The sequence below is a fragment of the Dermacentor silvarum genome, chromosome 2 (assembly GCF_013339745.2).
Source record: "Dermacentor silvarum isolate Dsil-2018 chromosome 2, BIME_Dsil_1.4, whole genome shotgun sequence".
Classification (NCBI taxonomy): domain Eukaryota; kingdom Metazoa; phylum Arthropoda; class Arachnida; order Ixodida; family Ixodidae; genus Dermacentor; species Dermacentor silvarum.
Window position 1 is genome coordinate 226039335 of NC_051155.1, and position 14927 is coordinate 226054261.

The 14927-nt window shown below is 46.9% G+C and overlaps 1 protein-coding gene across 5 annotated transcripts in view; it reads left to right on the forward strand.

Annotated features, from left to right (window-relative positions):
• Positions 1-348: 348 nt before the first annotated feature.
• Positions 349-14927, forward strand: part of LOC119442787 (uncharacterized) — a 53650-nt gene continuing 39071 nt past the window's right edge. For all 5 annotated transcript variants that reach the window (XR_007465733.1, XR_007465732.1, XR_007465731.1 and 2 more), the window contains exons 1-5: positions 349-490; positions 1216-1337; positions 4661-5082; positions 9701-9938; positions 13886-14259. Coding sequence is in view for 1 of the 5 variants with exons in the window: in XM_037707808.2 (XP_037563736.1) it covers positions 1228-1337; positions 4661-5082; positions 9701-9938; positions 13886-14259 (1144 nt within the window). In the remaining 4 variants the exon portion in view is untranslated. The remainder of the gene's footprint in view (positions 491-1215; positions 1338-4660; positions 5083-9700; positions 9939-13885; positions 14260-14927) is intronic.

Consider the following 14927-nt stretch of genomic DNA (forward strand, 5'->3'; position numbering starts at 1 on the left):
TGGCCGTGTGGTCGGACCCACGTAAACAAGAAACAAGACTCCGCCAGGCTACAAGAAGCACTACGCAGCACGGACCTGGCGGAACAGCTCTGGGCCGTCCAGCGAGCCCACGATGCGGCCAGGGAGCTAAAACTCCCGGTCCCAACGTGGGAGTAGCCCGCTCTATGGGGCCTTGCGCCCCGTAGCCCGCAGGACCTTACAATAAAGTTATCCCACCCATCCATGTTATGCGTCATTCACATCCTAAACCAAAACTCAACTAAACCGAAATAGCATAAGGTGTCACATCATTTTTATTTAACGGCAATTTTTGTTTAACATATATTTTTTAAATTAAAGCAAAGTAAATAGCATCCGGATTTACAAGTACGCAGTTCACCACCAGTGGCGCTTTGATTGCTGCCGGCAAACCGGCGCCGGCGTCATTCGTTTCCCGTCATTCATCGCGTTTCTTTCATTGAGTTGTGCGTGTAGAATTCCGGCAAAAATTGTGAGTACTACTTGTTATTCATATACTTCACGTATGTACTATTTGGTGCTGACCGTATGAACCATCGCCGAATGTCTGTGTGCGTTGAACGCATTGTAAAGGTGCCACGCTGACTTCCTCGCGTGATCATTCTTTGTCGACTGTGACCTAGGCCTAGCGCCGACGCCCGGAGACGACGCACTTGTTCAGTGTCATAGTACGCGCTTGTTCCTAGTTGAAACAGTGACTTTCAGAGTGCTGTTCAGGTGCGTCCTAGAAAAGGTCATGAGATATGCAGGTTTGCTCTTTCAATTGAGTTCGCTGGTTTTCATACCTGTCAAGTAGGCCTAGCGGCGTCCTCGCTGTCGAGTGGAAAAATGGTGATGCGTAGTGAGAGGTTATGGTAATAATGACCTCACCGAAGCGCTGCGGCTACTCATTTGCATTACTTATCTCGCCGTGGTTGTCGCGATATTGTTTTGTTAAAGCTGGTTTAGGACTGCAGAGTATGCGCATGCCTATCGGAAGTTGAATCTATAGTCTGCACGCGCAATTTTATTGTCTACACCAAACTGCGAAAATTGCTATTGGAAGTGCATTCGCCACACCGAAAAGTAAGGGAGTGATCGGTACTTGTTTCTCGCTCAAAATGGGCCACGTCTTCCGTTGCAATTTGCCTTCGAATATCAGTCTTGACTGTTGGCTTGACCTCATGATTCTCTCGCACTTTTCATGTTTTGCTTCAGCAACCGTGAAAGATGGATGGTGGAGGAATGCGTGGCAGAGGAGGCTACTCCAGAGGGATGAGCCGAGGAGACTTCACAAGAGGCCGTGGCGGACCCCCCAGAGGCCGCGGTGGACCACCTGGGTAAGCACTCAGCTGCTTTACATTGTTGCATTTTTTTTTTCACACGAGCGCGCATTATTAGGACCAAGGATGTGGTCACACTCATTGAAGGGGGATGATACTATCAGCGTCAAGTGTAACGAACAGCAGAGCGCATGTCCCAAGCGCAAGTTAAGATATAGTGCGCGCCGTCCTGTAATCACCAGTGACAGACGCACACATCCGGTTTGGCCGCACTGCGTGATATTTTCACTTCTGTTCTGGTTCTTATATTTGAAAGAAAGTAAAAAACGGAAGCTAAAATATTGCAGTTTGCATCACGTATTGTTGCGCAGTTTGCCGAAAGCAAGTGCTACTGGCGTCAAATGTAATGCGAACAGCAGTGCGCGTGGTGCAGTTTGCACCGTCATCATTAGAGATACATTCGCTCATGCGGTTTGCCGCTTATGCACCACTCATTCTTTCGATCAGCAAACTTGCGCAGCGCCGTATTGCTGGCAGCCGCGACGGTGGCCAGCGTGATTGTGCCGAGCGCATTTTCAGAACAGAAGCGACAATATCTCAGTGTAGTTAGTGGGATCGCGCAGCGCCCAAACTGGATGTGCTGCGCGCCTGTCAATGGTGTGATGACAGGACGGCACAAACTATACCTTCACTTGTGCTTGGGCCACGCGCTCCGCTGTTCCAAGTTTCATTTGACGCTAATAGTACTCTTGAGTCTAAACAACTCGATGAAATATGTCAAGCCCAAATTTCGCGAGTGATTTTGTGCGAGATAGCGACGAAACGGGCTGTTGCGCGAACATATCGCTCGGTTATGGAAATCTTGAATTCGTTGCCCGAAAGTGCTATGAGCAACTAGTTAATAGTGCAAAGATGGAACAGGATATGCTATCGGCGTCATATGCAATGTGAACATCGAAGCGCGTGGCCGTAGCATAACTGAAGGCATAGCTGTCCAGTCATCACCATTGACAGGCACTCATCCAGTTTGACAGCACTGCATGATGATGCTCCCCCATACTGAAATATTTTCGTTTCATTTCTGGATTTGTTTTATTTGAATGTAATAAAAGAAAAATGTAAGAAAACAAGCTAAAATATCGCAGTATAGGGTAAGATGTATCGCACAGTGTGGTGAAACTAAACAGCGGTGCATGTGCTACAGTTTGCGCCGTCACGTTTTTTTACTTTCTAATAAAAGGGAATCGAAACAAAATTAAAATATTGTAGTATATAGGGGGGAGCATCATTGCTGCACAGTGTGGTCTAAATGTATGTGCGCGCCTGTGCATGGTTATGGTTGGACGGTGCACACTATACCTTCAGTTATGCTTCGGCCACACTCCACTGTTCACGTTTCATTTGATGTCGATAGTGAATCAGTGACAGCACTGGTCGCACGGAATAAGCAAACAGCCTAATTTTGATGCATGCAAAAAAAAAAACGAAGCTCTGCAATACTTTCAGAAATATTAAAGTATGTGTCACACCAGTTTCGGTCATACCGGCAACACTGACGAGACGTTGCTCAATGACGTCGCTCGTTTTGGGTTCGGCTTGCAGGTGACACACGACCGCTATCTCCATCGCGTCGCTTGTAGCCGTCACGCACCGGTCCGCTTAAATGTGGTTTATACTTTACAGAAGTCTGAAAGCAAATATTTTTGCTATTTCAGCTATGCGGAATGCCTGTTACCTGTGGCAATACTAATAATGCAATGCAGTAGCTGTATGATAGGTGACAGCATTGTAGTAGTTCAGCTGGCTTCAGTGCTTTTAAATCATTTTCGTGGTTGTGCTAGCAGGCATCACTTGCATGTCACACCTAAAACCTGCTTAACAGTTGCATTTGCATTTTTTTCTTTGTTTTAAATTCGAACTCAGAAATAGGATTTGATGTACCTACTGATGGGATGTGGTAGTTCGTGTGAAGCCTCTGGTGTATGCAAGACTCCCAGTTATATTCATCACTGGAAGTGTCAGTGAGACAGTATGGCGATACGAGTCCATTGATTAGAAATGGCCCATCAGTAAAGCTTGGGCTACATGGAGCAAACAGGCCCAGCAACCAAATGATCCTTGAGCCGGCATTCTTGATCTATGGTGAATCCAGACACCTGTCATGGCAAAAACTTGGCCAAATGGGCATTGCACATCTATTAAAATGCCTTAACTTGTCCTTACTCTATGTAGCACCAGCCAGCAAACACTTGTCTTGCTGTGGATTTTTCTGCCACATTTAATTGCAGATGCTCATTGCAATAACAATGGCATGCTAAGAAATAGTGGGACACGCTGGCTGCCAAAGGTGGTTCTAGTATCATAACAATATACTTATTACTGTCTAGTTTCCCTGACTGGACTTTATGTTAATTTCATTTGTACCTTAGCTATTATTGTATAATTGTAGCAATAATTTTTTCTTTGTAACATATTGCATTCTTGTAGCCTCTTAAAACAGTTCATACCACTCCCCTCTGCAGTGCACCTGGACTTGAGGGTAATACAAATAAATATACATACGTGCTACAATGCATTGTTTGAGCCGTGCAGTGCTAGTTCAGTTGGGTGTCTAGCAACTGGAAAATGTCATAAATAACCTTGAAAGATCATGCAACTGTCGGGAAGAATTACCGAGTGCACTGCGTAAGTTACAAATTTCTCAAGGTTGGTTCCCCGCAAAGCATGCTTATTGCAGTGCCCTCAAGCTAGCTTTTATGCTCGGTAACAATTCTGTTCTTGATCACCATATCAAAGGAATTTACTTGTATGTTACGTGCAGCACTGGCTTGTGAGCAACTCGAGCGCCACTTGGTCCCTGCATGCAGCTGCTGCTCAGTGGCTGGCATGTTGACTGACACTCTCTTAAATTCTGTTTCTTCTGGATATCTTAAGTCCAGGTGAAAGGTATATTTCTTTAAAGGCGCATGGAAGAGCATTCATGCTTGTTTACAGATCGAGTGCAAGAGGCTGTGTTCCATGACTCGGGTCCTGGATGGAGAATCATAGCCCATCACATATTAACAAAGCAGTAGTTTTTAGCTACATTGAGCGAATGATATTTGCAGTGTTTGATAAGTTAGCATGGGGGGGGGGGGGCAGTTGGCTCTGGCCGCCATGTATACGTTCCATTGCCACTAGCAGTTAAGAGGCTTGTGCCGCTGGTAATAAGCACTTTTTTTGTCCTGGTTTTTGTGTGCGGGTGTTGACACTAATAATTCTCATAACCAGCTTGCTCACTCTACTTGCTGTCAAAAGTAGGCAGTGTTCTGTCAGCCACTTTGTTATGCTTGTGTCTGTTACGTCAGTAGTGTTACTATGTTGTCATTTGTTCATTGCAGTGCTTTTAGAGGTGGGCCACGAGGTGGCGGGGAATTCCAAGGTCATGGGCGGGGAGACTTCACACCAAGGGGCCGTGGAGATTTCTCGCGAGGTCGGGGTGGTGCTGGTGACTTCACACCACGGGGCCGTGGAGGATCCAGTGGAGAGTTTGTCCCCAGAGGTCAGGGCTTTACACCGCGTGGACGAGGGGGGCCTCCCACACGCGGCGACTTCGCACCACGGGGCCGCGGCGACTTCGCACCACGGGGCCGCGGCGACTTCGCACCACGAGGCCGCGGCGACTTCGCACCAAGAGGTCGCGGGGACTTCGCTCCAAGGGGCCGGGGAGACTTCGCACCAAGGGGCCGCGGAGACTTCACACCAAGGGGCCGTGGAGATTTTGCACCCCGCGGAAGGGGTGACTTCAACACTGCGCGGGGAGGTGAGTGCACACAAGCTGTGAAGCTTTATGTGTCTGTGTTGTTTCTAGTTACATCTAGTAATGGATCACCAAGCCCAAATTGCCTTTGTAAGTGCCAAGTGTGGCCTGCCATTTATTTTCATTTGCAATGCACTAAATTTACTACTCTCAAAGAACCAATTTATTAGGCTTGTGTGAGACCTTGACTCCACAACTCCAGCAGTTTAGGCTGTAGAGCTAATGCCAAATATTTGCTCTAGGGGGGATGTTATTTTTATTTGTTTGAAAGTATTCTAAAGGTAAGAAAGCAGACCAATATTGACTGTGAATATTTTTGACTGTGATTGATTTTGACTGTGATTAAATATTTTGACTGATTGACTGTGATTACTTTTTATTGTAATTTATAAAATGATGCTGGAGTAACAGAAATAGCATCACCCCCTTGATCATTTCAATACGAATACACTGATACCAAACTTGTTATTGTCACTCAACATCATAGAAAAAAGCCCCGTAAAGGCCCAACCGCATGCACGCGATATTAAAGCGACAGCGACAACCGACGCGGCAGGCACACCCTGTCGCGCTGTCGTGTCACGGCGTGGAGCAACCACATGAACGCGACATCGCGAAAAAGAGTAGCGACGGATTTACATTGTTGTGCGAATAAATGTTATGGTGCGCGCGTAAAGAAATAGCAATTCTATCAGAAGGTCAATGTTTTATCTAGACCTAGCTAAAATATGCTATCATCCCCAGCGAAAACCCGTCCCATGCATCCCCAGTGGAACTCCATCCCATGCCGCCAGCGTAAGGTGCCGTGGCGCCATCTGTTGAGTAAAACTTAAAACACTTTCTCGGCTCTCGGTGGCGTCTCAGGCCTAACAGCGTCAAAACAAAACAACCGATCTCAATAATAACGACAAGAGAGCGCCGATACTTAGTCTTCAGCTAGCGATGAGGTGAAGCGATAACTGATTGTACTATTTATTTTTTGCTGTCACAGCAGAGACCAAGTTGCAAGAGCGAATTCAGATCGAAGCGGGCAGACTGATTGCTGCCATGTTGTGCAATCGCTGTCCCCAGCGGATGTCGTCGCGCTGACTTCCGGGCGACAAGCGATATTTTCTGGCTGGCCAGAAACCAGCGACACGACCTGCGACAGCGACGGATAGCCCTCCGCGACGGCAAAACCTGTCGCTCGTCGCCGTCGCTTGTCGCTGTCGCTCGAAAATCGCGTGCATGAGGTTGGGCCTTAAGACTAGTGCGGTGTGTAAAAACATCGAACTGAGAAAAACGCATTTGAAGTTTAGACAACTGCAACTTTTTCTAAAATCCACCTACAGCAATATTAATCACATCATTTTCTAGCTCTATTCTTTGCGAGAATGACTATACTAAATATATGATTGTACCGTCCCAGAAAACTGGGAAAGCTTGTTATAAAACCATGTACTGCCCCTAAACCAGCATGAGAAACTAATTTACCTCTTCATGTACCCGTTCCAGTGGCCTGCAAGCTAAATGAATACAAAAATTGTATAATAAAGTATCTTTTCCATAGACAAATAAACTTAGTCAAAAGCATGCACAGAATATTTATTGAATGACCTAAATTGATTGTCATTCAACAACAGTTTGCTCTACAGCATACCAGGGCTGTATGCTAGGTCCTTTGCTGGTGTTGGGCTGCTGAGCACGAGGTCGCGGGATCGAATCCCGGCCACGGCGGCCGCATTTCGATGGGGGCGAAATGCGAAAACACCCGTGTACTTAGATTTAGGTGCACGTTAAAGAACCCCAGGTGGTCCAAATTTCCGGAGTCCCCCACTACGGCGTGCCTCATAATCAGAACTGGTTTTGGCACGTAAAACCCCATAATTTAATTTAATTTTTTAGGTCCTTTGCTGGCTTGTGCTGTTTTGAAAGCCTACCTAGCCTTGGTAGCACTTCTGTCTAGATGCTCATTTTGCGACTTCTGAAGCTTTTGTGACTAGCAGCTTGAATTTCCGCTCCATTGCCCACTGTGGTGCCAGACACTCCTTCAAGATCACCGCATTTTTCGTGCGCTCAGCCGACTCTCCCATTGAATAATATGCTGTATCAATGCGGTTTTGGATGCCGCTAAATGCGCTGGCTGACGGTCCGATAACATCAGATGTGCCACAGCTATGCCAATAGAATCAACGGCGACGGTAGATGCGACGCTCCTGCTGTGATGGTAGATGTGACGCAACAGTTCCACTCATGCTGACCGTTCGGGCAGTGCGCCATCGTCCGCGATCTTCAGCCGTGGGTTCCATGGACGCTTTTGTATCTTTCCGTAAGATAAACGCGTCTTTATACGAGCGTCTCCCGACATGTCACCACAAAGCGAAAAGACGTGTGTGAGCCATGTGAACGCAAGCGTAGCAGACGACCGCCGGAAACCGGGAGAGACTGACTGAGACAGCGGTGCATGCAAAACAAAAGAAGCAAAATGGCCGCCTCGGCAGTCGCGCCAGCCAATGGGAGACGTTAGGCGGGAGGCTCTCGTTGAGCGTGCGCGCTCTGCTCAATCAGAGGCCCGGAACCACCTCTCAGAGAAGTGGTGAAAGTGGTCGTTCAGTTCGAACGGCGCCATCTTGAGCTGGCGCAAAATGCGCACAAAGAAACCAGCTACAAAACAAGCCCGAGATGGCAGCAGTTGGCTGGTCGCTGCGCCCGCAGCACCCGCGGGAAGTTTGAACAAATTTTCCCTGTTGCAGGTCGTTTCGTGGTTCCCATGGCGTTTTGAAAGCTGATTTTTTTCTGTATACCGATTGAAATCGGGGTTAATAATTTGAAGGTACCGCATTTACACGATTGTAAGTCAACTCGAATGTAGGTCGACCCCCCAAAAATTGCATTTCTCAAAAAGGGGGGGGGGGGGGAGGAAAACCACGCGAGTGCATTTCACTCAAGGGAAATTTATTGATGGGATTGCTAAGACTAATCATCGTCACTAGAGCTGACCTCACTGGTACTACTGCCGTCATAGCTGTTGCGGACCCACAGCACGTCGTCATCAAGTGTGACTCCACACTTTGCGAACGACCGCACCACGACATAGCACGGTACAGCCGCCCACGCAGAGAGGACCCACCCGCGCACAGTAGCCAGGGAGGCCAAATTTCCTCGCGCTGAAGCTGCCACTGCCGCACCACACGTTCACTGACTCCAGACTTGCGTCCCACTACGCAGTTGTTAGCTTCCTCGGCATGGAGGATTGCAGCCTGTTTGGACGCTACTGAGAAGGAGCGCCGAAAGTTCTTGGCACTCATGACAGGCGCGATGATTCAGCACAACAGTAGAAGTGACAGATGCGCGCAGCCGTCGAAAACAATCGTATCTCAAAGAAAAGCTCTTCCGCCAACTACTAATACCCCCCAAACGACGGCTCTTCTGCCAACGACCAATACCCCCTAACGGCGGCTCTTCCGCCAGCTACCAATACCCCCCAAACGGTGGCTCTTCCATGATCGATGCTCCCACAAGAGCCGTGCGCGCAATCAAAATGTATGCAATATGGTAAATTAATACGCTACGCTTTTACCGTAACCATAAAAACGTAGGCGCAAAGTTGTAACCATGCCATAGCACCCCCGATTTCTCGTTTCTCTTGCCGTTACTAGCGGTACACGGTTCGGTTTCGATTCTAAGTCGACCCCCCAATATTGGATTGCCAAATTTGAAAAAATGGGTCGACCTACAATCGTGTAAATACGGTAGGTGCTTGAAGGCCCAAACATTCCTAAAATGCGTTTTTCTGAAAATCAATTTTTCGGCTGTTTTTTACCATTCTAGAATCCCCTCCGTGTCCCCCCTTAAGGAGTCTGAAATTTGGTTTGTTATATATGTATACATCAAATTTATGGGCCAGTGATTTTTCCTCAAGTAGTCCGTATAAGCCACTTTATTTGCATCTTTTTCAGCAAAGAAATACTTTCTGGAATAGTGCTTGTCAATTTTAAGTATTCGAAATAGCCTAGGGCGTGTCCAGCAGTAGGCATTTATTTGCTACAAAGTGCCCCAAAATCTGTATTTAAGGGCCCCAAACTGCTCCAAAGTTAACATTTTGCTGCTCCAAAAATTGCTCCAAGTCTCAGTTTGTCAGTGACACTGCTGCATTACGCAAATTTGGCTCCATGCTTTCTGCCCACATGCAAGCTCTTTTGATTTTTTTGGTAAGCATACAGAGGAGCTTAGTAGAGTTGCTGACCGATAATTACGACATGCTCTGTTTTTCTGTCAACAACTTTGTGGCATTGTCAATACACCCCTTACTCGTAATTTATGAGCGAGACCAATATTTTGTGTACCTTAGAATGTGATGATCTATATTTTTGACTCTGCTCGCGTGACCTTTCGTGGTCACTGAAACAAAATGCATTGTTTTTGTTTTGACACGATTTGCAGTCAAGCATCACAGAGGGCTTGTCTTATTACTAAAGAACATTTAATTCATTCATTGCTAGTAGGCAACTTACACATTGCCAGGGAAACTTGGCGAACTTTAGCAGCGGAAGCTGTAGAATCCAACAGTGCCATTTCTAAAGAGTAATCCTTTTCATGCTTTTTTGTTTGCTAAGACCTGCATCCCCTCTTGAATGTGCAGGCGGCTATGCTGGAGGACCACCCGTAGCTGGTGGTCCACCAATGCGTGGAGGGCCTGCCTTAAGGGGAGATGCTCCACCTGGAGCCGGCCGTGGCATGCTACCACCACGTGGTGGCATGGGTGGTGGCATGGGTGGTGGCATGGGTGCTGGAGGACCACCCGCTAAGCGGGGTCGCTGGGAGGGACCTCCGAACACAGGCTCTTCTTATCAGGACAACTACTACAACAACGGAGCAAGGTGAGGAAAAGTGGTGTAAAAGTACACTTGAGCTCTTAATGCTTTTACATACAACAATCTGTCAGTCATAACCAGGTTTGGGTAACTATAAATTGCAGTGGTTACCAACTGAAATTGGCGCCAATGTAACAGCCGTTTCTCAATGCATCATACGCATACAGCGAACGTTGCAACCCTGCTGGCAATAAGTGAGAAAAAAAATTAATGCATGAGCAAGGGAAGAAAAACTTTTCTGGAGCTCCAGAGATGTTCAAGGTCATTTTCTCCCCAGGCGCCCTCTGCAGAGCAAATGGAAATAAATGGGAGACAGCACAAAAGATCAATGAAAGACATTCAACGCTTCAGCTGGTCGGGGCTGGTTGAGCCTTATTGCTCACATCAGCAGCTAATTGACTAGCTTGGAAAACTAGCAGACAAGCTCGTCTACTTTGTTCATGTGGGGCTCATTGCACCAGTCCCCATAAATGTCTAGTCATGTTAGAGGACTGACCGAACAGTGAGGGTGAACAGTGTCGGTGAACAATGAGGGTGAAACTAAAGGTAATGGGGGCGCCTAAACTAAGTATTCCTGCTGCAATAACGTTTCTTAAAGAGTATAGGTAGCACTAATTAGCAAAATGTCATTTAATTACTTTATGCCACATATTGCAATTTATGAATTGTAGGTGGTGAGCTTGCAAGATGTATTCACTTGAAATTCATTTCCAGGATGAAACCAGTTTAAGGGGGGACGTGGGTTCTAAAAACTTTTTCTTTAGTTTTGGTGCTATCTTAACTAAACTTCACTGCTTAGATCAATTTTTCACACTGATTTCAAATCTATAATTAGTTTTTTGATAGCTACTCTAGTTCAGAAAGTATTAAAATCTGGAAATAAATTTTATGAGTACTTCTTACGGGGCTTTTTGGCAATTTATCCTTGTCAAAGACAAAAAGTAAGAGCATGACTTTAAAGCCAAAGACTTGCTCTAGGGGGTGATGCTATTTTTATTTGTTTGAAAGCATTATAAAGGTAAGAAAGGAGACCAACATTGACTGTGAATGTATTTTTCTTATTTTCACTCCATTGTTACTTTTGATTGTAATTTATAAACTGATGCTAGAGTAACATAAATAGCATCACCCCCTAGATCATTTCATTACGAATACACTGATACCAAACTTGTTATTGTCACTCCACAACATCATAGAAAAAAGCCCCGTAAGGCTGAGTGCGGTGTGTAAAAACATCGAACTGAGAAAAACGCATTTGAAGTTTAGACAGCTGAAACTTTTTCTAGAATCCAGCTACAGCAATATTAATGACATCATTTTGTAGCTCTATTCTTCACGAGAATGACTATACTAAATATATGACTGTACCCTGCCAGAAAACTGGGAAAAGCTTGTGATAAAGCCATGTACTGCTCCTAAACCAGCATGAGAAACTACATTTACCACTTCGTGTGCCTGTTCCAGTGGCCTGCAAGCTAAATGAATACAAAAATTGTATAATAAAGTAGCCTTTCCATAGACAAATAAACTTACACAATGTTCAAGTCAAAATCACGCATTTATGGAATATTTATTGAATGACGAAAATTGATTATTGTCATTCAACAACACTTTGCTCTACAGCATGCCAGGGCTGTATATGCAGGGTTCTTTGCTGGCTTGTGCCGTTTTGAAAGCCTAACCTTGGTATCACTACTGTCTAGATGCTCATTTTGCGACTTCCGAAGCTTTTGCGACTAGCAACTTGAATTTCCGGTGTGTTGCGCACTATGATGCCAGAGACTCCTTCAAGATCGCCGCACTTCTCGCGCCTCAGCCGACTCGCCCACTCAACGCGGTCTTGGATGCCGCTGGACGCGCTGGCTGACGATCCAATGACATCAGATGGGCCGTAGCTATGCCCAGTAGAATCAACGGCGATGTTAATGGGCCGCTTCGGACGCATCAGGTGGTTCCGGCCGTTCCGCTCGTGCCGACCGTTCGCGCACCGCGCTGAATAGTACGCCGTATCAACGCGGTCTGGCGCTGAATGGTATGCCATATCAACACAGTCTTGGGTGCCGCTGGATGCGCTGGCTGACGATCCGATGACATTAGATGGGCCGTAGAATACGCCCAGTAGAATGAACGGCCACGTTAGATGCGCCGCTTAGGACGCAACAGGTGGTTCCGGCCGTTCCGCTCGTGCCGACCGTTCGCGCACCGCGCTGAATAGTACGCCGTATCAACGCGGTCTTGCGCTGAATGGTATGCCATATCAACACAGTCTTGGGTGCCGCTGGATGCGCTGGCTGACGATCCGATGACATCAGATGGGCCGTAGAATACGCCCAGTAGAATGAACGGCCACGTTAGATGCGCCGCTTAGGACGCGGTGGTTCCGGCCATTCGGGTAGCGCGCCTTCGTCCGCGATCTTCAGCCGTGCGTTCGATGGATGCTTTCGTTTCTTTCCGTAAGATTAACGCGTTATCTTCAGACCAGCGCAAGACGAAAAGACGGTGCGCGAGCCGCGTGAACACAAGCGTAGCAGACGACCGCGAGAAACCGGGAGCAACGGAGATACGGCGGCGCACGCAAAACAAACAAAAAAAAGCAAAATGGCCGCCTCGGTGGGCTCGCCAGCCAATGGGAGGCGCGAGACGGGGGGCTCGCCTTGCGCGCGCTCGCTCTGCCCAATCAGAGGCCCGGAACCACCCTTCGGAAAAGCGGCGAGAGCGGTCGTTCAGTTTGAGCGGCGCCATTTTGAGCTGGCGCAAAATGCTCACAAAGAAAACAGCTACAAAACAAGCCCAAGATGGCGGCGGTCGGTTGGCGGCTGCGCCCGCGGCGCGCGCGGGAAGTTTGAAGAAATTTTGCCTGCCGCAGGTCGTTTCGCGTCTCCCGTGGCGTTTTGAAAGCCGATTTTTTCCTATTTACCGATCGAATTCAGGGTTAATAATTTGAGGGCAGCTGCTTGAAGGCCCAAACATTCCTAAAATGCGTTTTTCCAAAAATCAATTTTTCGGCGGTTTTTTACCATTCTAGAACCCGCGTCCCCCCTTAAAAACATTTCCCAGTGTGGAATGAAATACATGGCTGTTCCAGTTACTTTTGAGCTTCGATGCATAATAGAGCGTTTTGTTTTAAAAACTGGAGCAACAGTGCATTTTTACAGCAAGCTTGATGCGCATATCCCCAAACTGGCGTTATTTAGGACATTCATTCCAAGTGGATACACCAGATACAATTAGTAAATTGCAATATGTGCCGTAAAGTAATTAAAATTAAAGGAATTATAATTATGTTACCTGCAACAGGCTATATTTAAAAGTTTCATAAAGCTTAAATGATCACCTGTACAACATAGTTAGCACTCGCTTTCACAAACCTGCCCAGAAAGTCCGTTTTACTGCTCCAAAAGGCATTTTTGGCTGCTCTGAAATGGCGTGGGCCAGTAGCACCACTGTAAAGGGCATTACAGTTGAACTTTGATGTAACGGGCACGGATATAAATTATCGAATAAATGTACAGTGAAATCTCGATATAACGAACATAGGGGGACTGAGGCAATTTGTACACTATTCTCAAAGGTCTTTTAGCGAAAGCCCCAAAATTAACCATTCCACCAATCAAACTGTCCCCCGTCCCCCCTCCAAATTGAAAGCTTGGCTAACGTTAGCAAGGACACCCTATATAATAATGCTCAGGCTGGCGCGATCAAACAGACCAAAATCAATCAAGCTTTTACTATTGCAACGTAATTAGTAAAGCTGAAACATAGTAAAGTAAAAAAAAACAGACTAGACTAGCACATAAAAAAAAAGTATTTGATTCGTATTAGAAAATTTGTATTCGCGCACACCTTGCAAGCAGTGTAAAATTTGACTTAGACAAATCCTTGTGAGCATTTAATGACTGCATTTGTGGTAAACTTTTGGCATGCTCTAAATTCATTTCATATTTGTTTCACAGCCAAGATTATGGAAACAGTGGTGGCTATGACGATGGCTATGGACAAGCGCCTGTCAGTCGGAGCACCTACCAGGACTCGTATGCGGCACCTTCAGACATGATGGGCAATGGCTACCAGGGTCCCGGAGTTGGAGTAGGTGGCAACACAGGCGGTTATGGCGAAGGTGCTGGTGGCTACAACACGGATTACAACAAGCCCCCAATGGAGAGGGGAGGTGGTGACTTCAGGAGTGGTGGCGCTGGCTATGCACCCCCCGTTGGTGGCGTCGGTGGTGGTGGTGGCTACGCCAGCAGCTACGACGACAGGGGTTATGGGGGAAGGCAAGACGGTGGCTACGGGGGAGCACGCCCTGCGGCTGACAACTTCAGTGGAGGTAAGGTCCTCACCATTTTGCTCCCTCGATGAAGTATTTGCCTTCACAGATGGCTGGCTCTTCAGGTGCATGTGCCCTATAAGGATGGCATAATAGTGTTTTGATTACAAGCATTGCCTTAGATTCACTTTAACCTATCCAGGTGCCGCTCACCATTTGCAAAAAGATGCGGATATTCATTTCGAGGAAAAAACAAAGCCAGATATGTCAGTTTTCACCAGAGAGGCGAAGCATTGATGGCAATACCAAAGAGACAACTACACGAAGTAGTAAGGTTAATAGTTTGATCGGTGTCGCTCGCACTCGGGGCAAAGATCACTCGATGACCAAGAACACTCGCTGTCGCAATACAACTGTGCCTCAGCAACTTGAGATTATGCAACCGCCAACGTTAAGCACACTAGAACAAAATGTGCATAAAGGCATCAACCATCTCTGCTTACCTTTGCACTTGCCAATGATTACCTCCAAGATAAGGCGAGTGGCCCGCATGCAGCTACAGGAAGGGTAGAAGAGAGGAGACGTGTGTGCTACGGAGAGAGGGCAAATAAGTGTGCTTCCCCTGACCCTCTCCCCTTTCTAGCACATGCCATGCGCTCCCCTCCCCACCCTTCTTTGTGCTAAAGGAGTAGTCAGCTCTCTGTGTTTCTCCGAGCTGCCATGCGACC